This window comes from Dendrobates tinctorius, unplaced genomic scaffold (assembly GCF_039654945.1).
Source record: "Dendrobates tinctorius isolate UK_male_01 unplaced genomic scaffold, ASM3965494v1 ptg000582l, whole genome shotgun sequence".
Taxonomy (NCBI): domain Eukaryota; kingdom Metazoa; phylum Chordata; class Amphibia; order Anura; family Dendrobatidae; genus Dendrobates; species Dendrobates tinctorius.
Genome location: NW_027362240.1, coordinates 122,106 through 149,642, shown reverse-complemented (window position 1 = coordinate 149,642; position 27,537 = coordinate 122,106). Strand labels below are relative to the sequence as shown.

Genomic DNA, 27,537 nt, shown 5'->3' with positions numbered 1-27,537 from the left:
AAACTGTAAAACAGGAAGGTTGCTCAGGCACCTCCCCGGTGAGGAGGAAGCAATATATACATAATGCCCCACAGCCATAGGCTGGGGAGGAAATAGCAAGTGCACGCGCTGACCCTTTAAGAGGGCGGGAGCATTCGCGCACGTGCTCTAAGGACATGGCTGCAGGCCCAGCTCTAAATTCTGCTACAATCATGCAGATCATGGGGAAGGGAAGCAACGACCGCAGCGCAGGTGTGTGAAGTGACACGCCGGAGATCCTGCCTGTCAGAGCAGAGATCCGGCATGGTGCTAACAGAGGGTTGTGGTTGTCAAGCCTCCTTGGCAATTGCCGTTCCTCCAATATATAAACATAAGTTAATGGGGGCCGCGCACCAATTAGATCAGGATTCCCCAACTCCAGTCCTCAAGGCCCACCAACAGATCATGTTTTCAGGATTTCCTTTGTAGTGCACAGGTGAAGCAATTATCACCTGAGCAACACTAAGGAAATCCTGAAAACATGATCTGTTGGTGGGCCTTGAGCACTGGCATTGGGGAACCCTGAATTAGATGACACGACTTGTGCTTTAACAGCCCATAATGGTGAGAACACTGCTCATTGTCACCACCTCCTTCTTGGAGAAAGATTCTCACAATGAACTGGAACGTCACCAACATAAGAAGCACAAGTAGTCATGTAATCGCTGTGCTGCCTCCATTATCATATATGCACAGCAAGGGGTGTACTTCATTTTTCAAACATTGCTTTGGCAGTTTGGCTTAGATTTTGGTAAATAAATAACACTATGTTGTAATGTTACTGTACAATATGACATAAGGTTCCCTGAGCATTACACTACAGATGAGACTTCTGCCTGTCACACAGCTGCGACCTCCCCCCTTCCTCACCCACAGCTCTGTGCCTGCATCTGTAACAAGACACCAGACACTTCCTGTGCCAGCATTCCCCTCTCCCCAGCTAAGGAATGTTAATTAGCTAAGTGGAAATAATGTTCTTTGTTCTCTACCATGCGGCAATTCAAGTATGGGAGATATTAGCGAAGCCATAGCTCGGACCCCGTTCGCGACAGAAAAACGAAACGGACATTTCTCCGACATGCTCCGTAGTGGTTCTTGCTAAGGTCTAGCTCCGACGGAATCCGAAAAATGGATTTCTCCTAAATGGTGTGACATAACTATTGCATGTTTGGTTTTGAATTATACCATTTGACAGCCTAAAGAAAATGAGACTATGTGCGTGTTTAAACGAGGTACCCTTTGCGAGATATAGTTATTTGTTATGAATGGGTCACCGAGGAGGACAACAAAAATCTAAGTCCCAGAAAACCAGAGAGGTTGGTAACTATGCAGATTGCAGATCCCTGATCCTAACCACACAACTAGCAGTAGCAGTGGAGCGTTCCTACGATGATCTAGACGCCTCGTCACCGCCGGAGGACTACATAAGCCTAAAGCAAGAAAAGGGGAAAAGTAACTGCCCCAGAGCAGACCCCAAAGGAATAGACAGCCCCCACACATGTATTGTTAGTGAAACAAGATGAAAACACAAACACAGGCAGGAATATAGGCAGAGCAAACGATGGGGCCCAAACTAACTATAAAGGATAGGAAAGGAAAGGCACTGTCTGCAATCTGCCAAAAACCCGACAAAAATAATGTCCAACACTTCTGATAACAAAATTAACCCTGAGTCACTAGACTTCTCCCACTATATCAGCACTCTGAAATATTCTGAGACAGAGCAAAAAGAGGCCAATCTAATAAGGGACTAAAAAGCAAATTGGCAAATACAGATAAATAAGAGTAGAAATGAAGCACAGCCCCAGCCGCGGCTGGCTGAACACACAAAAACTGAATAGACCAACAAAATCAAGTGTGAACATTAGCAGAAACACTTAGCTTGAAAAGGCTGGAACAGAGCTGAAAACCAAGACTTGGAAAGCAGAAGCAATCATCAGCAAAGACTAGGGCGTCGGCTGTCTTAAATCCAGTCTAAGATTCCTGAGGTCCAATCGTCATCCTCATTATCAGGTGGTAGATCTCTACTGATTAAATCAGCCTCACTACCTCCTGTTACCACCAGAGAATGAACTCACAACAGTTATTATAAGTGATGTAGTCAGAACTGTAACTCCAAGAACAGGGGGAGGACCAACACCAGACGGCCCCTTTTATGATGTCAGGACCCAGGACTATAGAGTACACTCACTCAGTTGGGAGGTCATTCTTGCTGGAGATTCCGTGCTGCTAGGATCCCAGATGCAGTGAGACGTCTGCCCCGCCTCCCCACATGGTTAGCCTAACTCCATCTAAGCAAATGTGTTAATCTCTATTTTAATCCCGTTTATTTTAGATTTGCTTTGTACATATCTAATGTTTCAACTTCATAAAATCTTTTATCTCTGTAAACACTGCCCGCCTTTTTGGTAATAAATTATAAAACTTATTAGCTCTGTCTCCATGCTCTAAAAAGGAATTTACGGCCTTTAGGATAATTACGCTACTGAATTGGGTTGGCTTCTAACCCCTCTATTAAGTTTATAAATTAATAAGAGAAAATCTGGAGTTGGTAGCGGCGAAGTGTGGTCTGGGTCCTGGGCACTGCTGAGAGTGACAGAAGGGATTTTATAAGCTAATTGGGTGGCTGTGGCCAGAGCATTTATAATTCCCTCACTGCAGCGTGCCGGGTGGCCAGTCCTCATTGAAGCAGCCGGCCGGCGACCAATTATCCCAGGTGTAGTTCCCTGACTGACCTGAGGGTAAGGGGGTGCCGGAGAGCTGTGATTACCAAAGTGGAACTGAAAAGTGGAATATACATAAGTCCTCGCAGTTCCTGAAATATTGTTAGCAGTGGTAGGACATCCAAAATAAACCCCCTGCGATAAATTGTTAGGGCAAGACAAGCTTGCTGTTTTTTTTTATCACATGGTGCCAGCGGTGGGATAACTAAGATAAGCCCCTCCGTGCCTGTGATAGCCGTGTGTTGGCAGTACGTCGCGTCCCTCCGTCCGTGACATACCGGTGTCAGCGGAGGGATCGTGACATATGTAATCTGTCATGTGCTAATGCCCATCTGAGGTGTAATTCACTGAACCATCACCTGTAAGGTGCAGCACCACCAGAAGACACTGGTGACCCCATTATTACATACCTGTGGTATCATCTCCTGGACTCTCCTCCTTCACATCGCTCACACACGGCTGATCGCCCATCATCTGCTCGTCTTCATCCTTCACTTTAATATCAGTCAGATCTCCGCCCTGATGTCACATATATAACAGCTCAGTACAATACAGCAGACACATCACTATATCGGGCCCAAATCTTTAAGCGCGGCCCCATATAGATGTGGTGGAGGAGAAGCTTCATCTACCTGGTCACTCTGCGGACAGTCCTGGGAATTCAGAGGAGCCAAACATCTCTCCGGGGGATTTCTTACTCTGACGCCATCTGTAGGAAACAGCCAGACAAGAGAGTGTTACATGGGATGATGGGAGTAGTATCTAGGTGACCCTCTAATAGACATGAATGTCCCCCTCCTTACACTGAGGCCATCTGTAGGAAACAGCTGGACAAGAGAGTGTTACATGAGATGATGGGAGTAGTATCTAGGTGACCCTGTAGAAGCTTCAGCTGCCCGTTATGCTCTTTTTTTAGGTGTAGGGGTGTACAGTGGCATGTAACAGTTTAGGCACCCCTGTTATTGTGAAGCTCCATACAGGATGGTAGTGGGGCAGTCGGTTTCCTTCCTGGCCGGGTTTTCCATGTGGCCCATGGCCACAGTTTCCAGTTAAAAACCCTGAAGTAAAGGGTTTTGGTGTGTCAGTGTCAGCTTGGTTTTTGCAAGAGGCAAGAGTGAGCTCGACCTCTGTGAGGCAACAGAGGCAAGTGGAGCCAAACAGCCAAGGGAGCTGAAAGACCTGGCACCCACAGCGTACACGGCTGTGCAGTCGCCCACGGTAACCGGTCTTGGAGGTGGACTGGCGTGTTTACCGGCTGCGATCTGGAGTATATGTTTCCCGGTTGCGATCTGGAGGATATGGTGTTCTGTGTATTTTTGTGAGTTGAACATTAAAGAGATGCTTTGCTTTGAACTTTGCTGGGTCACGGCCTCATCACTGCATAGTGTGCTACCTCTGCACTACATAGGCAAAAAGTAAAATAAAAAAACATATACATGCAGAATATGAATTGTAGTGCAAATATAAAAATGGCTATTTTGAGTCCATATTGAAATATATAGAATGAATTCTGCATATTACATAGCTGCATTTCTGATCAAACATTAAGGCTATGGGCCCACATAGCGTTTTAAAATGCACACTAAAAACCGGACTCCTTCCCAGAAATTGTGCGTTTTTTTCCGTGCGATTTCACAGCGATTCTGTTCGCGATTTTGCCGCGATTTTCTCAAGCACTTTCCAAGCGATTTGAAGCATCACTTGGAAAGTGATTGACAGGTTGGTCACACTCGTCATACATAGTGTTTGACAAGTGTGAGCAGCTTTTTACTATTGAGGCCGCCTATACAGCATCAAAAGTAAAAGATAAAATGTTAAAAATGATAAAAAAATAAAAAATCGGGGTATATTTACCTTCCGGCGTCCCGCGCTGCATTCCCGGGCCTCAGCATTCCCAGTAATGCCTTGCGAGACCTGTGATGACGTAGTCTCGCGTTGCTATAGCGATCTCGCGAGACTACGTCATCACAGGACCTTGCCGCAAGGCATTACTGGGAACGCTAGGCCGGGAATGCAGCGCGGGACACCGGAAGGTAAATATACCCCGATTTTTTATTCTTTTTTTTACAGGGGTATGGTACCCAGGGCCTGGAGGACAGTCTCCTCTCCTCCACACCGTGGGTACCAACCGCACATGAGACGCTTAACTTCCCGCATGGTGGGCATAGCCACATGCGGGAAGTAAGCGATTCTCATGCATTCCTATGGGTGCGGAATCGCGGCAATTCTTTGCGATTCCGCACAAAAGAAGGAGCATGCTGCGATTTTTTCCGCGATGCGTTTCCACCGCGGAAAAAAGCGCAGCATTAGCACAGCATGTGCGGAATGCCATAGGAATGCATGGGGGCGTTCTGTACACGATTTTTAAATGTTTTTGCGCCGAAAATCATGGCAAAAACGCTTAAAAATCGTATCGTGGGCACACAGCCTAACAGTTACAGCTAGGTTTGTCTTTGTAAAACATTAAGGTTTACTTAACCTCTGCCTGTGTTGATTTTATCTAAACCCATGCGGCTTTTATGACCCATTGTCTGATGACGCCTTGTTGTCTGCTTCATCCAACCTTGAAGGCCGGCCACTGGATGGGCTGGGTGAAGCAAGTTACTCATTAGTGTAATTTATTATATAAGGCCAGAGAAACATGACTTAGACAGAAGCAAAAACTGGATACCTGTACACTTGTACAGTGCTGATACCTGCATAATTGGGGACGCCCGTGCAGTGTTGTGAATCTCCCAGGGGTCTCTGTCTTGGCGTTGCTTCTCTGATATTCCAGACGGATGATGTTTAAAAGCCTCTTGGTGATTGATGATGTGAGTATACTGTATATAATCTTTATATATACCTAATCATATGTATTCAAGCTTTATCTGTACTTAACCTTTGTATCTTAAAATATACAACAAACGTGTACGCAATCATACAATCTAATCACACTATTCCTTTAATTTTATACCTTCAAATAAAATCGTGTTATATCACAAGTAGTAGTCTTCTTTAAAGCCGTATCCGAACCTTAAGCTGGAGTCACACATAGCGATCTCACCAGCGAGATTGCGGTGTGTGACAGCGAGCGGCCCCCCTGCCGGTATCGCTGATCGCTGCAAGAAACCTCTGGACATATTTTTCGTCGCTGGTCTCCCGCTGGGCAGCACGCATCGCTGTGTGTGACAGGCGGGAGACCAGCGATCAGCTGTAAAAAATAATAAAAAACCTAAAAAATATTGTTATTCTCACCTTCCGCGCCTGCGCAGCCATCCTGCCTCTCTCCACGCTCCCGGTCCCAGTAATCCTTTGCACGAATGACCGCAAGACGTCGCGCTCCTGCGAGATGTGACATTCTCGCGGTCATTCTTGCAAAGGATTACTGGGAGCGTGGAGAGAGGCGGGAATGCTGCGCAGGCGCGGAAGGTGAGAATAACAATATTTTTATTTTAATTCTATTTTTTTTTACAGGGATGGCATCAGCACTAACAAACACAGCAATGCCGCGCTAATCGCTGGTGAAGCCGCCTGTTTGACAGTTCACCAGCGATCACATAGCGACTTAGCAGCGATCCTGACACGTTGATATCGTTGTCGGGATCACTGGTAAGTCGCTATGTGTGACTCCAGCTTTAGTGTTTACTGCTCTTAAAATTCAAGTAAGTCAACAGCGTACACAAAGGTTAATGCTTTCCAGTAATCCAGATTAGACATACTGTTTCAACAAGCATTGTCTTTTAGTATATTCAACACTAAGGCTGCATCTCAATAGCCATTGCGGGACTGACCTCATGAACCCTGGTTTCCAAGAACTGGATATGGGGCCTTCAAATGCTGACATTACAAGTTAATTTCAATATGGACTAATCAATATATTACAATATGTAGGCTATAAGATATCCATATTTTTATTAGCACCACAATGAATAACATATACAATATAGAAATTACACACACCCACAGTATTTTTTGGACTGTGAGACTTCCTTTTTGCCTCCAAAATTTAAGAGGAAAGTGGGGGGAGTGCGTCTTTTAGTCCTGATGTCCCTTACATCAGCTGTGGCGGGGAGCAGAGGAGGAGTAGGTCACAGGAGGTAGGAGTCTATTAAAGAAAATTAATCTTCACTGCTCCCCACGCCCATAATCCCTCCCACCTCTATGCACTGAATCCAGCGCTGAGAGGTGGGAGCAGGGAATATCCATTCTCTTTAATAACAGGCATACGTGATTGCCCAGTGGCTGCAACTAACAGTGTGCCCACTATTAAAGAAGATGAATATTCACTGCTCTCCACACCAATAGTCCTGGGTGAGGGAAGCAGTCAATATTCTGGCAGCTGACCTCAGTGATGTCATGCACTGCTTACAAGCTGAAATCAGCTGCAGGCATCAGCACGGGACACAGTGCTGCAAGGGGGCCGAGGGAAGGTGAGTAGAAAACATGATGGGGACCATGTATACCAGAATGGGAATGGGGGGGTCATTTATACCAGGAGTGGGAGGAAGGGACCATGTATACTAGGATTAGGGTGGGGGGGCATATGTACCAGGATGGGGATGAGGGGACCATGTATACCAGGATGGGGATGAGGGGACCATGTATACCAGGATGGGGATGAGGGGGCCATGTATACTAGGATTAGGGTGGGGGGGCATATGTACCAGGATGGGGATGAGGGGACCATGTATACCAGGATGGGGATGAGGGGACCATGTATACCAGGATGGGGATGAGGGGGCCATGTATACTAGGATTAGGGTGGGGGGGCATATGTACCAGGATGGGGATGAGGGGACCATGTATACCAGGATGGGGATGAGGGGGCCCATGTATACCAGGATGGGGATGAAGGGACCCTGTATACCAGAATGGGAATGAAGGGACCATGTACAACAGGATGGGGATGAGGGAACCATGTATACCAGGATGGGGATAAGGGGACCATGTATACCAGGATGGGGATGAGGGGGCCCATGTATACCAGGATGGGGATGAGGGGACCATGTATACCAGGATGGGGATGAGGGGGCCCATGTATACCAGGATGGGGATGAGGGGACCCTGTATACCAGAATGGGAATGAGGGGACCATGTACAACAGGATGGGGATGAGGGAACCATGTATACCAGGATGAGGATGAGGGAACCATGTATACCAGGATGGGGATGAGGGGGCCATGTATACCAGGCTGGGGAGGAGGGGACCATGTATACCAGGATGGGGATAAGGGGACCATGTATACCAGGATGGGGATGAGGGGGCCATGTATACCAGGATGGGGATAAGGGGACCATGTATACTAGGCTGGGGATGAGGGAACCATGTATACTAGGCTGGGGATGAGGGAACCATGTATACCAGGATGGGGATGAGGGGGCCATGTATACCAGGATGGGGATAAGGGGGCCATGTATACCAGGATGGGGATGAGGGGGCCATGTACACCAGGATGGGGATGAGGGGACCATGTATACCAGGATGGGGATGAGGGGACCATGTATACCAGAGTGGGGATGAGGGGACCATGTATACCAGTGTGGGGATGTATACCAGGATGAGGGGACCATGTATACCAGGATGAGGATGAGGGAACCATGTATACCAGGATGGGGATGAGGGGGCCATGTATACCAGGCTGGGGAGGAGGGGACCATGTATACCAGGATGGGGATAAGGGGACCATGTATACCAGGATGGGGATGAGGGGGCCATGTATACCAGGATGGGGATAAGGGGACCATGTATACTAGGCTGGGGATGAGGGAACCATGTATACTAGGCTGGGGATGAGGGAACCATGTATACCAGGATGGGGATGAGGGGGCCATGTATACCAGGATGGGGATAAGGGGGCCATGTATACCAGGATGGGGATGAGGGGGCCATGTACACCAGGATGGGGATGAGGGGACCATGTATACCAGGATGGGGATGAGGGGACCATGTATACCAGAGTGGGGATGAGGGGACCATGTATACCAGTGTGGGGATGTATACCAGGATGAGGGGACCATGTATACCAGGATGGGGATGAGGGGACCATGTATATCAGGATGGGGATGAGGGGTCCATGTATACCAGGATGGGGATGAGGGGACCATCTATACCAGGATGAGTGAACCATGTATACCAGGATGGGGATGAGTGAACCATGTATACCAGCATGGGGATGAGGGGACCATGTATACCAGGATGGGGATGAGTGAACCATGTATACCAGGATGGGGATGAGTGAACCATGTATACCAAGATGGGGAGGAGGGGACCATGTATACCAAGATGGGGATAAGGGGACCATGTATACCAGGATGGGGATGAGGGGCCATGTATACCAGGCTGGGGATAAAGGGACCATGTATACCAAGATGGGGATGAGGGGACCTTGTATACCAGAGTGGGGATGAGGGGACCATGTATACCAGAGTGGGCATGTATACCAGGATGAGGGGACCATGTATACCAGGATGAGGGGATCATATATACCAGGATGGGGATGAGGGGACCATGTATACCAGGATGGGGATGAGGGGACCATGTATACCAGGATGGGGATGAGTGAACCATGCATACCAGCATGGGGATGAGGGGACCATGTATACCAGGATGGGGATGAGGGAACCATGTATACCAGGATGGGGATGAGGGGGCCATGTATACCAGGATGGGGATGAGGGAACCATGTATACCAGGATGGGGATGAGGGGGCCATGTATACCAGGATGGGGATGAGGGGACCATGTATACCAGGCTGGGGAGGAGGGGACCCTGTTTACCAGGCTGGGGAGGAGGGGACCCTGTTTACCAGGCTGGGGAGGAGGGGACCCTGTTTACCAGGCTGGGGAGGAGGGGACCCTGTTTACCAGGCTGGGGAGGAGGGGACCCTGTTTACCAGGCTGGGGAGGAGGGGACCATGTATGCCAGGATGGGGATGAGGGGACCATGTATACCAGAATGGGGAAGAAGCGGGGCCATGTATATCAGGATGGGGATGAGGGGACCATGTATACCAGGATGGGGAAGAAGGGGGGCCATGTATACCAGGATGGGAATGAGGGGACCCTGAATACCAGGAGGGGAATGAGGGGACCATGTATACCAGGATGGGGATGAGGGGACCATGTATATCAGGATGGGGATGACGGGGCCAAGTATAGCAGGATGGGGATGAGTGGACCATGTATACCAAGATACGGATGAGGGGACCATGTATACCAGGATGGGGATGAGGGGACCATGTATACCAGGATGGGGATGAGGGGACCGTGTATACCAGGATGGGGATGAGGGGACCATGTATACCTGGCTGGGGATGAGGGGACCATGTATACCAGGATGGGGATGAGGGGGCCATGTATACCAGGATGGGGATGAGGGGGCCATGTATACCAGGCTGGGGATGAGGGGGCCATGTATACCAGGATGGGGATGAGGGGACCATGTATACCAGGATGGGGATGAGGGGACCATGTATACCAGAGTGGGGATGAGGGGACCATGTATACCAGTGTGGGGATGTATACCAGGATGAGGGGACCATGTATACCAGGATGAGGGGATCATATATACCAGGATGGGGATGAGGGGACCATGTATATCAGGATGGGGATGAGGGGTCCATGTATACCAGGATGGGGATGAGGGGACCATGTATACCAGGATGGGGATGAGGGGACCATGTATACCAGGATGAGGATGAATGAACCATGTATACCAGGATGGGGATGAGTGAACCATGTATACCAGCATGGGGATGAGGGGACCATGTATACCAGGATGGGGATAAGGGGACCATGTATACTAGGCTGGGGATGAGGGAACCATTTATACCAGGATGGGGATGAGGGGGCCATGTATACCAGGATGGGGATGAGGGGACCATGTATACCAGGATGGGGATGAGGGGTCCATGTATACCAGGATGGGGATGAGGGGGCCATGTATACCAGGATGGGGATGAGGGGGATGAGGGGACCCTGTATACCAGGATGGGGATGAGGGGACCATGTATACCAGGATGAGGATAAGGGGACCATGTATACCAGGATGGGGATGAGGGGGCCATGTATACCAGGCTGGGGATAAGGGGACCATGTATAACAAGATGGGGATGAGGGGACCATGTATACCAGGATGGGGAAGAAGGGGGGCCATGTATACCAGGATGGGAATGAGGGGACCCTGTATACCAGGAGGGGAATGAGGGGACCATGTATACCAGGATGGGGATGAGGGGACCATGTATACCAGGATGGGGATGAGGGGACCATGTATACTAGGATGGGGATGAGGGGACCATGCATACCAGGATGGGGATGATGGGGCCATGTATACCAGGATGGGGATGAGGGGACCATGTATACCAGGATGGGGATGATGGGACCATGTATACCAGGATGGGGATGAGGGGACCATGTATACCAGAGTGGGGATGAGGGGACCATGTATACCAGGATGAGGGGACCATGTATACCAGGATGAGGGGATCATGTATACCAGGATGGGGATGAGGGGGCCATGTATATCAGGATGGGGATGACGGGACCATGTATACCAGGATGGGAATGAGGGGACCCTGTATACCAGGAGGGGAATGAGGGGACCATGTATACCAGGATGGGGATGAGGGGACCATGTATACCAGAGTGGGGATGAGGGGGCCATGTATATCAGGATGGGGATGACGGGGCCATGTATAGCAGGATGGGGATGAGTGGACCATGTATACCAAGATACGGATGAGGGGACCATGTATACCAGGATGGGGATGAGGGGACCATGTATACCAGGATGGGGATGAGGGGACCATGTATATCAGGATGGGGATGAGGGGACCATGTATACCAGGATGGGGATGAGGGGACCATGTATACCAGGATGGGGATGAGGGGACCATGTATACCAGGATGGGGATGAGGGGACCATGTATACCAGGATGGGGATGAGGGGACCATGTATACCAGGATGGGGATGAGGGGACCATGTATACCAGGATGGGGATGAGGGGACCATGTGTACCAGGATGGGGATGAGGGGACCATGTATACCAGGATGGGGATGAGGGGACCATGTATACCAGGATGGGGATGAGGGGACCATGTATACCAGGATGGGGAAGAAGGGGGGCCATGTATACCAGGATGGGAATGAGGGGACCCTGTATACCAGGAGGGGGATGAGGGGACCATGTATACCAGGATGGGGATGAGGGGACCATGTATACCAGGATGCGGATGAGAAGATAATGCATACCAAGCTGGGGATGAGGGGACCATGTATACCAGGCTGGGGATGAGGGGGCCATGTATACCAGGATGGGGATGAGGGGACCACGTATACCAGGATGGGGATGAGGGGACCACGTATACAAGGCTGGGGATGAGGGGACCACGTATACAAGGCTGGGGATGAGGGGACCACGTATACCAGGCTGGGGATGAGGGGACCATGTATGCCAGGATGGGGATGAGGGGACCATATATACCAGGATGGGGATGAGGGGACCATGTATATCAAGATGCGGATGAGGGGACCATGTATACCAGGATGGGGATGAGGGGACCATGTATACCAGGATGGGGATGAGGGGACCATGTATACCAGGATGGGGATGAGGGGACCATGAATACCAGGATGGGGATGAGGGGACCATGTATACCAGGATGGGGATGAGGGGACCATGTATACCAGGATGGGGATGAGGGGACCATGTATACCAGGATGGGGATGAGGGGACCATGTATACCAGGATTGGGATGAGGGGACCATGTATACCAGGATGAGGGGACCATGTATACCAGGATGAGGGGATCATGTATACCAGGATGAGGGGATCATGTATACCAGGATGGGGATGAGGGGACCATGTATACCAGAATGGGGAAGAGGGGACCATGTATACCAGGATGGGGATGAGGGTACCATGTATACCAGGATGGGGATGAGGGGACCATGTATACCAGGATGGGGATGAGGGGACCATGTATACCAGGATGGGGATGAGGGGACCATGTATACCAGGATGGGGATGAGGGGACCATGTATACCAGGATGGGGATGAGGGGACCATGTATACCAGGATGGGGATGAGGGGACCATGTATACCAGGATGGGGATGAGGGGACCATGTATACCAGGATGGGGATGAGGGGACCATGTATACCAGGATGGGGATGAGGGGACCATGTATACCAGGATGGGGATGAGGGGACCATGTATACCAGGATGGGGATGAGGGGACCATGTATACCAGGATGGGGATGATGGGGCCATGTATACCAGGATGGGGATGATGGGACCATGTATACCAGGATGGGGATGATGGAACCATGTATACCAGGATGGGGATGATGGGACCATGTATACCAGGATGGGGATGAGGGGACCATGTATACCAGTGGGGATGAGGGGACCATGTATACCAGGATGAGGGGATCATGTATACCAGGATGGGGATGAGGGGACCATGTATACCAGGATGGGGAAGAAGGGGGGCCATGTATACCAGGATGGGAATGAGGGGACCCTGTATACCAGGAGGGGAATGAGGGGACCATGTATACCAGGATGGGGATGAGGGGACCATGTATATCAGGATGGGGATGACGGGGCCATGTATAGCAGGATGGGGATGAGTGGACCATGTATACCAAGATACGGATGAGGGGACCATGTATACCAGGATGGGGATGAGGGGACCATGTATACCAGGATGAGGATGAGGGGACCGTGCATACCAGGATGGGGATGAGGGGACCATGTATGCCAGGATGGGGATGAGGGGACCATGTATGCCAGGATGGGGATGAGGGGACCATGTATACCAGGATGCGGATGATGAGGGGACCATGTATACCAGGATGCGGATGAGAAGACAATGCATACCAGGCTGGGGATGAGGGGACCATGTATACCAGGCTGGGGATGAGGGGGCCATGTATACCAGGCTGGGGATGAGGGGGCCATGTATACCAGGCTGGCGATGAGGGGACCATGTATACCAGGCTGGGGATGAGGGGACCATGTATACCAGGCTGGGGATGAGGGGACCATGTATACCAGGATGGGGATGAGGGGACCATGTATACCAGGATGGGGATGAGGGGACCATGTATACCAGGATGGGGATGAGGGGACCATGTATACCAGGATGGGGATGAGGGGACCATGTATACCAGGATGGGGATGAGGGGACCATGTATACCAGGATGGGGATGAGGGGACCATGTATACCAGGATGGGGATGAGGGGACCATGTATACCAGGATGGGGATGAGGGGACCATGTATACCAGGATGGGGATGAGGGGACCATGTATACCAGGATGGGGATGAGGGGACCATGTATACCAGGATGGGGATGATGGGGCCATGGATACCAGGATGGGGCCGATGGGGCCATGTATACCAGGATGGGGATGAGGGGACCATGTATACCAGGATGGGGATGAGGGGACCATGTATACCAGGATGGGGATGAGGGGACCATGTATACCAGGATGGGGATGAGAGAACCATGTATACCAGGATGCAGATGAGGGGACCATGTATACCAGGATGCAGATGAGGAGACCATGTATACCAGGATGCAGATGAGGGGACCATGTATACCAAGATGCAGATGAGGAGACCATGTATACCAGGATGCAGATGAGGGGACCATGTATACCAAGATGGGGAGGAGGGGACCATGTATACCAGGATGGGGATGAGGGGGCCATGTATACCAGGATGCAGATGAGGGGACCATGTATACCAGGCTGGGGATGGATGCCATGCATACCAGGCTGGTAGATACTGGCACAGAATTGGAAAACATTACCCCTATAATAATGTCATTAGCAGATTAACCGCCCCCCATAACAATGCATCATGACCACATTTCTTGTTCATTTTTTTTCTATTTTCCTCCTCTAAAACCCAGGTGCGTCTTATAGTCTAAAAACTAAAATAGTAATTGTTTACTTTTAATTACAAAAAGGAGAATGAGCTCATGTAAAGGTTTGGGGACTTTTTGGAAATTTGTCCGCTCATAACTTTGACCAAGGTCTCGGACCTTAATTAGCCTTTTAGGATAATGGCTAGTGATGAGCGAGCATCGCAGTGCGAGGGCCGAGCATTTCCGGGATTATTCGGCGGGAGCTTGGGTCCCCGCCCTGCATGTTTGGTGCTCTTTAGAGAGTCAATCAACATGCAGGGATTGTCAGCCACGCACTGTAATTCTGCAGCCATGTTGGTTGTGGCATTACAGTGGTTGGCTGGCCGCACAGCGTGATCAGGTCTATATCAGACCTGGCACCACCCTGCCCGTCACAGCCTGCTCCGGAATCACCAGTGTAGGGAGAGCTGCTGCAGCGATAGGGACAGAATAGGTGGGGCATCAGTTACTGTGGGTATACCATTGTTGAATCCGCAAATCCAGCTAAGCCAACAGTCCTTCTAAGGACTAATTACGGCGGGGTATATAGATATCAGTGATAGGTAGGCAGGCAGTGTATGTGGCTATATAGATATCAGTGCCAGGCAGGCAGTGTATGTGGCATACTTTATTGCATGCAGCAAGAGGGTCCATTCCATTACTGTCTGCTGCCGATTACAGATATTGACCGCATATACATAGCCCCAGGTACCAGTGGCCAGGAATAATTGTTTTGCATCTTAATCCTGATTATTTTATTTAAAAGCAATCCAGAGCACACGTTTTTTCTCCAATTGATTGCTGGCCCTGCAGAATACAGCCAGATCCTTTCCATAGTACAGCGTGAACATCCAGCTATTTTAAACAGGGGTTTGGCTGTCACAGCGATCACATCTGAGTGCCCATAAAATTCTGCCATTTTTGTGGGTACTGTAATATTTTTTTGGAGTGTCTTATACAAGCTCTTGACACCAGTTGGCTTAACCCCTTAAGCCCCAAGGGTGGTTTGCACGTTAACTTCCGGGCCAATTTTTACAATTCTGACCACTGTCCGTTTATGAGGTTATAACTCTGAAACGCTTCCATGGATCCCGGTGATTCTGACATTGTTTTCTCGTCACATATTGTACTTCATGTTAGTGGTAAAATTTCATTCAAATAACTTGCGTTTATTTGTGAAAAAAACAGAAATTTGGCTAAAATTTTGAAAATTTCGCAATTTTCCAACTTTGAATTTTTATGCCCTTAAATCATAGAGATACGGCACACAAAAAACTTGATAAGTAATATTTCCCACATGTTTACTTTACATCAGCACAATTTTGGAACCAAAATTTTTTTTTGTTAGGAAGTTATAAAGGTTAAAAGTTGACCAGCGATTTCTCATTTTTGCAACACCATTTTATTTTTACGGACCACATCACATTTGAAGCCACTTTGAGGGGTCTATATGATAGAAAATACCCAAAAGTGACACCATTCTAAAAACTGCACCCCTCAAGGAGCTCAAAACCACATTCAAGAAGTTTATTAACCCTTCAGGTGCGTCACAGGAATTTTTTGAATATTTAAAAAAAAAAGAACATTTAACTACTTCAGGTTCAATTTTTTTTATTTTCCTAAGGGTAACAGGAGAAATTGGACTGGAAACGATATTGTGCAATTTGTCCTGAGCATGCTGATACCTGATATGTGGGGTGGAACCACTGTTTCGGCGCATGGCAGAGCTCAGAATGGAAGGAGCGCCGTTTGACTTTTTCAATGCAAAATTGGCTGGAATTCAGATCGGACGTCATGTCGCGTTTGGAGAGCCCCTGATGTACCTAAACAGTGGAAACCCCCCCAAGTGACCCCATTTTGGAAACTAGACCCCCCAAGGAAATTATCTAGATATGTGGTGAGAACTTTGAACCCACAAGGGCTTCACAGAAGTTTATAACATACAGCCGTACAATTAAAAAATCATATTTTTTCCACAAAAATGATCTTTTCACCCCCAATTCTTATTTTTCCAAGGGTAACAGGACCCTAAAAGTTATTGTGCAATTTGTCCTGAGTACGCTGTGTGGTGTAGTGACATCATGTAGGTGATGTCATGTGTTCAACCCCACAAGTTTGAACAGAGGGGGGAGGTATGTGGTGGTGACCACTATGTCAGCTAGGGGGCGCTGTGTGGGTGTCCCAGGACGGGTGTACAGGCACATTCAGTGTGGTAACAGGAGCAGGGTCCTAAATGACCATTATGGGTCTCAAGGTGGGTGGCCTTGGGATGCAGGCTCCAGGGTGTATTGATCAGCAGAGGTACTGCTGATCTTTCTGTTACACCTTGTCAGGGAAGCCTGTGTGTCTATATGCAATACAACCTTTAGTGATATCATAGCCATGTGATCGCCTGTGGGTGTGGTTACAGGGCTATGTAATGGAGGTGTTTGGCACATGTGAGAGTGTGAGAGAGTCTGTCAGAGTGTGGACAGACTTCCATGTGTCCAGGTGGGACACTACAGAAAGTTGTATATGGGGAGGACTACACCTCCCAGCATGTGCTGAGACTCTCGGTCCGAGTCTCCAACCACAGACATTTGTGTTCTTTTGCCTAAGCTAGAGGCTATGTTGGTGATATGCAGATTTATGGTTTATGATGCAAATAAACCTCATGAACTTTGGGAAGAACCTGTCGCATATTTGTCTCCCGCTGCACCTAAGCGAGTCGAATCCCTACAGCTGATACCCCACATGTGGGGGTAAACCACTATTTGGGCGCATGGCAGAGCTCGGAAGGGAAGCGGCGCCATTTGACAGTTTTGGCTGGAATTGAGATCGGACACCATGTCGCGTTTGGAAAGCCCCTGATGTACCAAAACAGTAGAAACCCCCCCACAAATGACACCATTTTGGAAACTAGACCCCCCAAGGAACTTATCTAGATGTGTGGTAAGCACTTTGAACCCCCCAGTCCTTCACAGAAGTTTATAACGCCCGGGCGTGAAAATAAAAAAATCGTATTTTTTCCACAAACATGATCTTTTAGTCACCAATTTTTTCATTTTCCCAAGGGTACAAGGAGAAACTGGACCCCAAAAGTTGTTGTCCAATTTGTCCTGAGTACGCCGACACCCAATATGTGGGAGAAAACTACTGTATGGGCACACGTCGGGGCTCGGAAGGGAAGTAGTGACGTTTTGGAATGCAGACTTTGATGGAATGGTCTGCGGGTGTCCTGTTGCTTTTGGAGAGCCCCTGATGTACCTAAACAGTGGAAACCCCCCACAAGTGACCCCATTTTGGAAACTAGACCCCCTAAGGAACTTATCTAGATGTGTGGCGAGCACTTCAAACCCCCAAGGGCTTCACAGAAGTTTATAATGCCCAGGCATGAAAATAAAAAAATCGTATTTTTTCCACAAACATGATCAATTAGTCACCAATTGTTTTATTTTCCCAAGGGTAACAGGAGACATTGGACCCCAAAAGTTGTTTTGCAATTTGTCCTGAGTATGCTGATACCCCATATGTGGGGGTAAAACACTGTTTGGGCGCATGGCAGAGCTTAGAAGGGAAGGAGCACTATTTGACTTTTTCAACTCAGAATTGGCTGGAATTGAGATCAGACGCCATGTTGCATTTGGAGACCCCCTGATGTGCCCAAACAGTGGAAACCCCCCAATTATAACTCCAACCCTAACCCCAACACACCCCTAACCATAATCTGAGCCCTAACCCTAGCCCTAACCGGAAAATGGAAATAAATACATTTTCTTTTAGTTTTATTATTTTTCCCTAACTAAGGGGGTGATAACGGGGGGTTTGATTTACTATTTATGGCGGTTTTTATGTTTGGCAGCTGTCGCACGCTAAAAGACGCTTTTTATTGTAAAAATAGTTTTTGCATCACCACATATTGAGAGCTGTAATTTTTCCGTATTTTGACCCACCGAGTCATGTGAGGTCTTATTTTTTGCGGGACGAGTTGACGTTTTCATTGGTACCATTTTCGGGCATGTGACATTTTTTGATCGCTTTTTATTCCGATTTTTGGGACGCAGAATGAACAAGAACAAGCGTTTCATGAATTTCTTTTGGGGGGTGCGTTTACACCGTTCCACGTGCAGTAAAATTGATAAAGCGGTTTTATTCTTCGGGTCAGTACGGTTACAGCGATACCTCATTTAGGTCGTTTTTTATGTTTTGTCGGTTTTTTGCAATGAAAACAATTTTATATAAAAAATAATAATTTTTGTATCGCTTTATTCTGCGAGCTATAACTTATTTTTTTGCAGATGACGCTGTATGGCGGCTCGTTTTTTGCGGGACAAGATGACGTTTTCATCGGTACCATGGATATTTATATGCGTCTTTTTGATCGCGCGTTATTGCACTTTTTGTTCGGTGGTATGATAATAAATCATTATTTTTTGCTTCGTTTTGATTTTTATTTTTTAAGGGGTCGCTAAAGGGGTTAACTAATGGGACAGTTTTATAGGGCGGGTCGTTACGGACTCGGCGATACCAAATATGTGTACTTTTATTGGTTTTTTTATTTTATTTTCAAAAAATGAATTTATTGGGGAATATTTTTTTTTTTTCTAATTTATTTAGCGATTTTTTTAAAAGTATTTTTACATTTTTTTTTTTTTTCTATTTTATTACATAGTCCCAGGTGGGACATCACTGTCCTGTGACAGATCGCTGATCGGTCACATCACAGATCACTGTGACAGATCAGCAATCTGTCACAGGCAGTTCTGCAGACTTCCTCATGCCTGCGCTTTGCAGGCAGTGAGGAAGTCAGCTCCCTACAGGCCCCCGAAGGTCGCCGTCGCCATTTTGGATCCAGGGGTCTGTAGGGAAGGAGTCCCCGCAGCAGCGCTGCACATTGCGCTGCCGTGGGGGGCTCAGGGAAGCACGGAGGGAGCCCCCTCCCTGCCGATGCTTCCCTTTAACTCCCGGTACACCGCGATCGTGTTTGATCGCGGTGTACAAGGGGTTAACGTGTCGAGGGCGGTCCGTGACCGCCCCTGACACATTGTGCCGGGTGTCAGCTGTGATAATCAGCTGACACCCAGCCGCGATCAGCGGCACTCACCACGTGGGCGCCGCTGATCGCATTAGACGTACTATCCCGTCCTTGGGAATTAAGTCCCAGGGCACATGGACGGGATAGTACATCTAATGGCAGAAAGGGGTTAAAAAATAAAAAATAAATATCTACAGGGCAGATACCGTATATACTAGCGTATAAGCAAAGATTTTCAGACCATTTTTTTGGGCTGAAAGTCCCCTTCTTGGCTTAAACGTGAGTCATATACCGGGGGGTCGACGTGGGATGGGGGGGCAGTTGTGTCCGATCATATTTACCCCCTCCTGGCGCTGTCTCTGCAGCCCCCCCCCCCGCTTCTCCCAGGTCTCTGGCTCCTTCCTGCAGCGGTACCACGTGACCGCTGCAGGAAGGAGCCTGAGACCTGGGAGAAGGGGCTGCAGAGACAGCGCCAGGAGGGGGCAAGTATAGATATTCACCTGTCCTCGCTCCATCGCTGCACGCTGCTGTCTTCGGTCCTCTGTCTGTGATGTTCAGGCAGACGGCGCGATGACGTAGTCAGTGCGCGCCCTCTGCCTGAAGGTCACTGACAGAGAGACCCGGCAGACAGCAGTGTGCAGCGATGGAGCAGGGATCGGAAAGTAATGCCAGTGCCGGGGCCCTGAGCCAGCGGTGACACCGGAACCTGGCCCCCAGCGACGGAGAGGTGAGTATTTCATTTTTTTTTTCTTTATTTGCAGCGGCAGCAGCATATGGGGGGGTACTCTATGGAGCACCTTATGGGGCAGCATATGGGGGGGTATTCTATGGAGCACCTTATGGGGCAGCATATGGGGGGATTCTATGGAGCACCTTATGGGGCAGCACATGGGGGGGATTCTATGGAGCAGCATATGGGGGGGATTCTATGGAGCACCTTATGGGGCAGCATTATTGGGGGGATTCTATGGAGCATTTTATTGGGCAGCATACGGGGCCATAACCTTTATGGAGCAGCATATGGGGCATATTATTCTATGGAGAATCTTATTGGGGCCATTATTAACCTTTGTGCAGCATCAGAGGCGTATCCAGGGGGGGGCAGCCGGGGCAGTTGCCCCGGGCGCAGGCAGCAGGGGGGCGCCGTCGGGCCGCCTAATGCAGCGGTCCGCAGTGTCCTCTCTGGCGGCTGCGTTCTGCCGCCCCTGGCCTGAGAGTCGGCTGTTCTCTGTGACGGCTGTCAAGCTGACAGCCGGCGCAGAGAAGGAGCGCGTGCCGGCTCCCAGGGAGCAATTGTACTTGGTGTCTATACAGACGCCAGTACAATTGAAGCTCTGACCGCCGGGTCAAAGCGACGTCAGCAGCGTGATCAGGTCATGTGATCACGCTGCTGACGTCACTCCCCGGCGCCCAGAGCAAATGCTGGTGGTAAGTGTGCTCCACTGTGGAGCTGAAGAACCACCGAAGATGGGAGATGTGGGGGGTTAATGAGTGGGGGGGTTAATGTGTGGGGGTTAATGAGTGGAGATGGGGGTTAATGAGAGGGGGGGTTAATGTGTGGGGGTTAATGAGTGGAGATGGGGGTTAATGTGGGAATGGGGGTTAATGAGTGGGGATGAGGGTTAATGTGGAGATGGGGGTTAATGTGGGGGGTTAATGAGTGGAGATGGGGGCTAATGAGTGGGGGGTTGAGTGGGGGAATGGGGGTTAATGTGTGGGGGGTTAATGAGTGAGGATGGGGGTTAATGAGTGGAGGGGTTAATGAGTGGGGATGGGGGTTAATATATGGGGGGATTTGGAGTGGGGGTACATAATGTGTGGGGGGATTTGGGAGTAGGGACGAGGGGTTATTGAGTGGGGATGGGGGATAGTTAATGTGTAGGGGGATTTGGAGTGGGGATGGGGGGTACTTAATGTGTGTGGGGGATTGGGGATGGGGGGATTTGGAGTGGGGATGGTATTTAATGTGTGTGTATGTATGAGGAAACAGTATGTGGGATGGGTGCAGACAGTAAGGGGTGCGAATGGGTGAATGTATGTGGACACAGTATGGGGAGTGAGGGTGATGGGATGTGTGCAGACACAGTATGGGGAGTCAGGGGTATGTGTGAGCAGACAGTATAGAGAGTGAGGGGATAAATATATGAGCAGACAGTATGGTGAACAGAGGGATGTTGGAGGAGACAGTATGAGGAGGGAGGGGAATAGTGTGAGGCGACAGTATATTGCAGATATTTTTATTTAGGAGCATTATAATGACACTTCTATCTTTAAGGGCATCATGTGGAGAGTTGGTGCAGAAGACCGGAGAAGATGGAAGTCTACAGAGGCCGCTGTGGATGAGAAAACTCATCATGGGGTCTGGACAAGAAGAAGAAAAGGAGAACGACTTCAGAGACGACATCATCTCTAAGGTACCTGGATGTAAATATTATTTGTGATACTGACTTATTCGCAAGTTTTTATTTTTTAGGAACATTAAGGCTAAGTGCACACGTACCGGAACTCTCGCGGAAATTACCGCGAGAATTCCGGAATTCCAGTCCGCGGGAAAATCGCATTTTAAATTCCCGCGATTTTCCCGCGGAAAAACTAGCATTTTGCAAGCGTATTTAGCTTGCAAAATGCTAGCGTTCTCCAAGCGATCTGTAGCATCGCTGGGAGAACTGATTGACAGATTGGTCACACTCGTCAAACATAGTGTTTGACGAGTGTGACCAACTTTTTACTACTGAGGCTGCCTATGCAGCCTCAGTAGTAAAAGATAAAATGTAAAAAAAAATAAAAAATAGTGTTATTCTTACCCTCCGACGTCCCGCGCATCCGTTCCCAGTAATCCTTTGCGAAAGTGCCCGCGATGACGTCAGTTCTCGCGGGATCGCGACGTCTCGCGGTAATTTGCGATGACGTCGCGCGAATGACCGCGAGACTTCGCGATCCCGCGAGAACAGACGCCATCGCGGGCATTTTCGCAAAGGACTACTGGGAACGGGAGCGTGAAGAGAAGCGGAAAGACTGCGCGGGACGTCGGAGGGTGAGAATAACAATATTTTTTATTTTTAAATTCTATTTTTTACAGGGGTATGGTACCTAAAGCCCGGAGGACAGTCTCCTCTCCTCCGGACCGTGGGTACCATCCGCAATTGTTCTGCTTACTTTCCGCATGGTGGGCACAGCCACATGCGGGAAGTAAGCGGAACAATGCATTCCTATGGGTGCGGGATCGCCACGATTCCGCAAATTAATGAGCATGCTGCGGTTTTTACCGCGAAGCGATTCCGCCGCGGTAAAAACCGCAGCATTAGCACAGCATTGCGGAATCCCATAGGAATGCATGGGATGCTTATTTTTCGCGTTTTCGCGGCAAAATCGCGCGGTTAAAACAGCCGCGGAAACGCGAAAAAAACGCCATGTGTGAACTCAGCCTAAAGGGGTTGTCCAGGTTTGTGCTGAGTCTGCAGACATTCTATGTGACTGCAGACTTTTGAATTCTCACAGTGCTCACTGAACGCTGTCAGGATTCTCTCTTGCCGGTAATTTACATACATGCAGTCACATGCTGACTAGACATGCGTGGCCTCACTCAATGAAAATGAACGGAGCGAGGCCGGGCACGTCTAGTCGGAATGTGGCCAGAAGTATACAAATCACATACTTGTGCTGACATGACTACATCGGCAAGGGAGAATCCTAAAAGTGTGCAGTGCATTCGTTGTGAGATGAATTACACCCCAGAGTACTGAAGGAGATAGCAGAAGAAATTTTTGAACCCCTCTCCATAATCTTTGAAAATTCTTGGAGAACAGGAGAAGTGCCAGAAGACTGGATAAGAGCAAATGTTGTTCCTATCTTCAAAAAGGGGAAGAAGGTGGACCCAGGCAACTATAGGCCGGTGAGTCTGACTTCTATACCAGGAAAGATCTTTGAACAAATTATTAAACAACATGTATGTCAATACCTGGATAAGAATGAAGTGATTAAACAGAGTCAGCATAGGTTTGTAACTAATAAGTCATGTCAGACTAACTTAATTTCCTTCTATGACGGAATCACTGATTGGGTGGATCGAGGAAATGCTGTAGATATAGTATATCTTGACTTCAGCAAAGCATTTGACAAAGTCTCTCATACAATCCTTATTGAAAAAATGGCTAAGTATGGAATGGACAAGGCAACTGTTAGGTGGATTCATAACTGGCTTAGTGATCGGACCCAAAGAGTGGTCGTAAATGGCTGCACATCCAGTTGGAAGAATGTCTCAAGTGGGGTACCACAGGGCTCTGTCCTGGGCCCTGTATTGTTCAACATCTTTATCAACGATTTAGATGAAGGAATTGAGGGTAAACTGATTAAATTTGCTGATGACACAAAGCTAGGAGGGATAGCTAATACTAGAGAAGAGAGAGAGGATTCAAAAAGATTTAAATAAACTGGAGAAGTGGGCAGCAACTAACAGAATGGTTTTTAACAGGGAGAAATGCAAAGTACTACATCTGGGCAATAAAAATGAAAAAAGCATATACAGAATGGGAGGAATAGGGCTAAGCAACAGCACATGTGAAAACGACTTGGGTATACTAATAGATCACAGACTGAATATGAGTCAACAGTGTGATGCAGCAGCAAAAAAGGTAAATGCAATTCTAGGATGTATTAACAGAAGCATACAGTCTAGATCACGTGAAGTCATTATTTCCCTCTACTCCTCTTTGGTCAGACCTCATCTGGAATATTGTGTCCAGTTTTGGGCACCACAGTTTAAAAAAGACATCAACAAACTGGAGCAAGTTCAGAAAAGAGCGACCAGAATAGTGACCGGTCTGCAAACCCTGTCTTATGAGGAAAGGTTGAAGGATTTGGGAATGTTTAGTTTGCAAAAGAGAAGACTGAGAGGAGACTTAATAGCTGTCTACAAATATCTAAAGGGCTCTCACATCGTAGAAGGATCAACTTTATTCTCATTTGCACAAGGAAAGACTAGAAGCAATGGGATGAAACTGAATGGGAGGAGACACAGATTAGAAATTAGAAAAAACTTTTTGACAGTTAGAGTGATCAATGAGTGGAACAGGCTACCACAAGAAGTGGTGAGTTCTCCTTCAATGGAAGTCTTCAAACAGAGGCTGGACAGACATCTTACTGGGATGATTTAGCGAATCCTGCTTTGAGCAGGGGGTTGGACCAGATGGCCCAGGAGGTCCCTTCCAACTCTACGATTCTATGAATTCAGAAGCCAGCAATGTCAGGATTCAGCTCTGCAGGTTCCAGTAGTCATTACATGGACACTTCACTCATATGCGATTTTCACAGTTATGGTCCTGTGACAATGAGCAGCTCATCCTGCTTTCAGTTTTTTACTGAACATTGAGAGCATTAGGGAGAGCAGCTCGTGGGTGCATGGCTAAGTGTGCAAGACGCATATGTTCTTGGGGGGGGGCACCGAACCAAATTCTTGCCCCGGGTGCCAGAAAGCCTAGATACGCCTCTGTGCAGCATTATATGGGGCGTATTTTGTATGGAGCATCTTATGGGGCCATCATGAACTGTATGAAGCATTATATGGGGCTCCTGATTCAATATGGATATTCAAAAACATTTAACCTACTGATGTCTCAATTAATTTTACTTTTATTGTTATCTTTTTTTATTTTTGAAATTTCCCAGTAGCTGCTGCATTTTCCACCCTGATGTTGATGGTGAATGCAGAGGGTGAGGCAGAGGACATCGGCAAGCTGAAATTGGCCAACATCAAACACCCATATCTCCTCACTCAACCTTCCTGTCACAATTACTAGGGGACCGCAGCAGCACACCACTATTGAACCAAATGCAGTGTCAAAAAGTTGTTGATTGGATAGTGGATAATGCTTCCAGTCACTTTGCCACCACCACCACCACGTCTTCCACATGGTCAAGTCTCAGTATCCATAAGTCTGGACTGCATACTCCTCACCCTGATCCTCCTTCCTCCCACCATGCGGCGTGCCCTGAGACAACTGATCCCACACTCGGGACACTTCGAAGAGCTGTTCACTTTTCCATTTAGAGATATGGGCCTCTCTCACTGTGAACTTGAAGTGGGGCAAGAGGAGATCACCTGTAGCGATGCCCAAATATTTGAGCAGACACGTTCACACGAAGGTGACGGTGGGAACGTGTCACAAGAGGTGGATGATGATGAGACAGAATTGCCATAAAGTCAGGAGGAGGAGCAAGGTGCAAGAGTGGAAGAGGAGGTCATGGATGATATAGTAGCTGACCCAGCCTGGCAGAACATGCAGAGCGAGGACAGCAGCACACAGGGGGAGGGAGGTGTAGCACCCCAAAAGGCAGGAAGAAGCACTGTGGTGGCCGCAGACAGAAGGCGAGCAACCATTCCCCATAACACCAACACGACGGAAGTTGCCAGTACAAGTGTTAGGCCTTCCAGAGTCTGGAGGCTAAAGGACACCAATGCACTGTCCATGGTGCCTGTGAAGATGCCTCCTGCCCTGCACCTGTCATTGCACACACTAAACTAGCACCATCATCGTCCACGTCCTTGTCCCAGCGCAGCGTTCAGGTGAACAAACCCCAGTCCTTGGTACGCAAGCGGAAATACGCTGCCAACGCTCCACAGGACACCGTACTAAATTCACATATTTCTGGTCTGCTTGCGCTCGAAATGTTGCTTTTTAGCAAGGTACTCGGTCCCCAGCCGCCACTATTTCTCCCGGTGTGCCGTCCCCGCATTACACAAGCACGTATCCCATAACATTAGCCGTGCCCTCAACAATGCTGTTACTGGGAAAGTCCACCTAACCACGGACACGTGGACAAGTGTTTGTGGGCAGGGATGCTACATCGTACTAATGGCACACTGGGTTAACATAGTAGAAGCCGGGACCCAGTCAGACCTTGGGATGGAACACGTCCTCCCAACGAGGATTGCGAGCACTACGTCAATCAGGGTTGCCCCCATAGTCTACAGCTCCTGCACCTCCTCCTCTTCAGGCTCCATTTCCAAAATGAGCACATCAGTCACAAGCTGGAAGCACTGCCTCAGCCAAGCGGCAACAGGCTGTGCTGACGCTAATATGCTTAGGTGACAAATTGCACAATGTTGAAGAGTTGTGGACAGCTCTGAAAGAGCAGGCAGATCTGTGGCTGACACCGGTGAACCTACAGCCAGGTATGGTCGTGTGTGACAACGGCCGGAGACTGGTGGCGGCTCTGAGGTGAGGCGAGCTCACACACGTACCATGCCTGGCCCATGTGCTTAACCTCTTGGTTCATTAGTTTCTCAAAACCTACCGAGGGCCGCCGGATCTGTTTGTGAAAGTACGCTGCCTGTGTGCCCATTTTAGAAAGTCAGCTACAGCTTCCGCCGCCCTTGCAGTGCCTCAGCAGCGTTTGCAGCTTCCGGCTCACCGACTTGTGTGTGAAGTCCCCACGCATTGGAAGAGGAAAAGATTTGTGAGAGCAGTTGTTGACTACCAGCATCAACAAGGCCGTCGGTATTCAGTTCAGACTCCACATATAAGACCTCAGCAGTGGACATGGATGTCAGACATATGTACCATTCGCCAAAACTTTGAGGAGTCCACCAAGATGGTTAGCGGCAATGACGCCAAAATTAGCGTCACCCTCCCGCTTCTCTGTGTTCTGAAACGCTGTTTGCTCACAATCAAAGAGGATGCATTGCAAGCGGAGCACGATGAGATGGATCAAGGAACCATACAGGGTGATTACACAAAGACAAGCCTGCTCATGTCATCCTAACATGGACTGGTTGACAATGAGGAAGAGGATCAGGAAGAACAGGAGCTACTTTCATGCGCTACAGACGGTACTACAAGCACAACTGTCGTACCATCTGTTCAGCGTGGATGGCCTCAGGACAG

General features: G+C 48.8%; 1 protein-coding gene across 1 annotated transcript in view; it reads right to left on the bottom strand.

The window, feature by feature from the left end:
- The window catches only part of LOC141078577 (uncharacterized), a 184,657-nt gene that overhangs the window by 36,506 nt on the left and 120,614 nt on the right, over positions 1–27,537 (bottom strand). Inside the window, exons 5-6 of the mRNA XM_073565204.1 lie at positions 3,374–3,450; positions 3,152–3,260 (exon numbers count right to left, since the gene is read on the bottom strand). Of these exons, the coding sequence (XP_073421305.1) occupies positions 3,152–3,260; positions 3,374–3,450 (186 nt within the window). The remainder of the gene's footprint in view (positions 1–3,151; positions 3,261–3,373; positions 3,451–27,537) is intronic.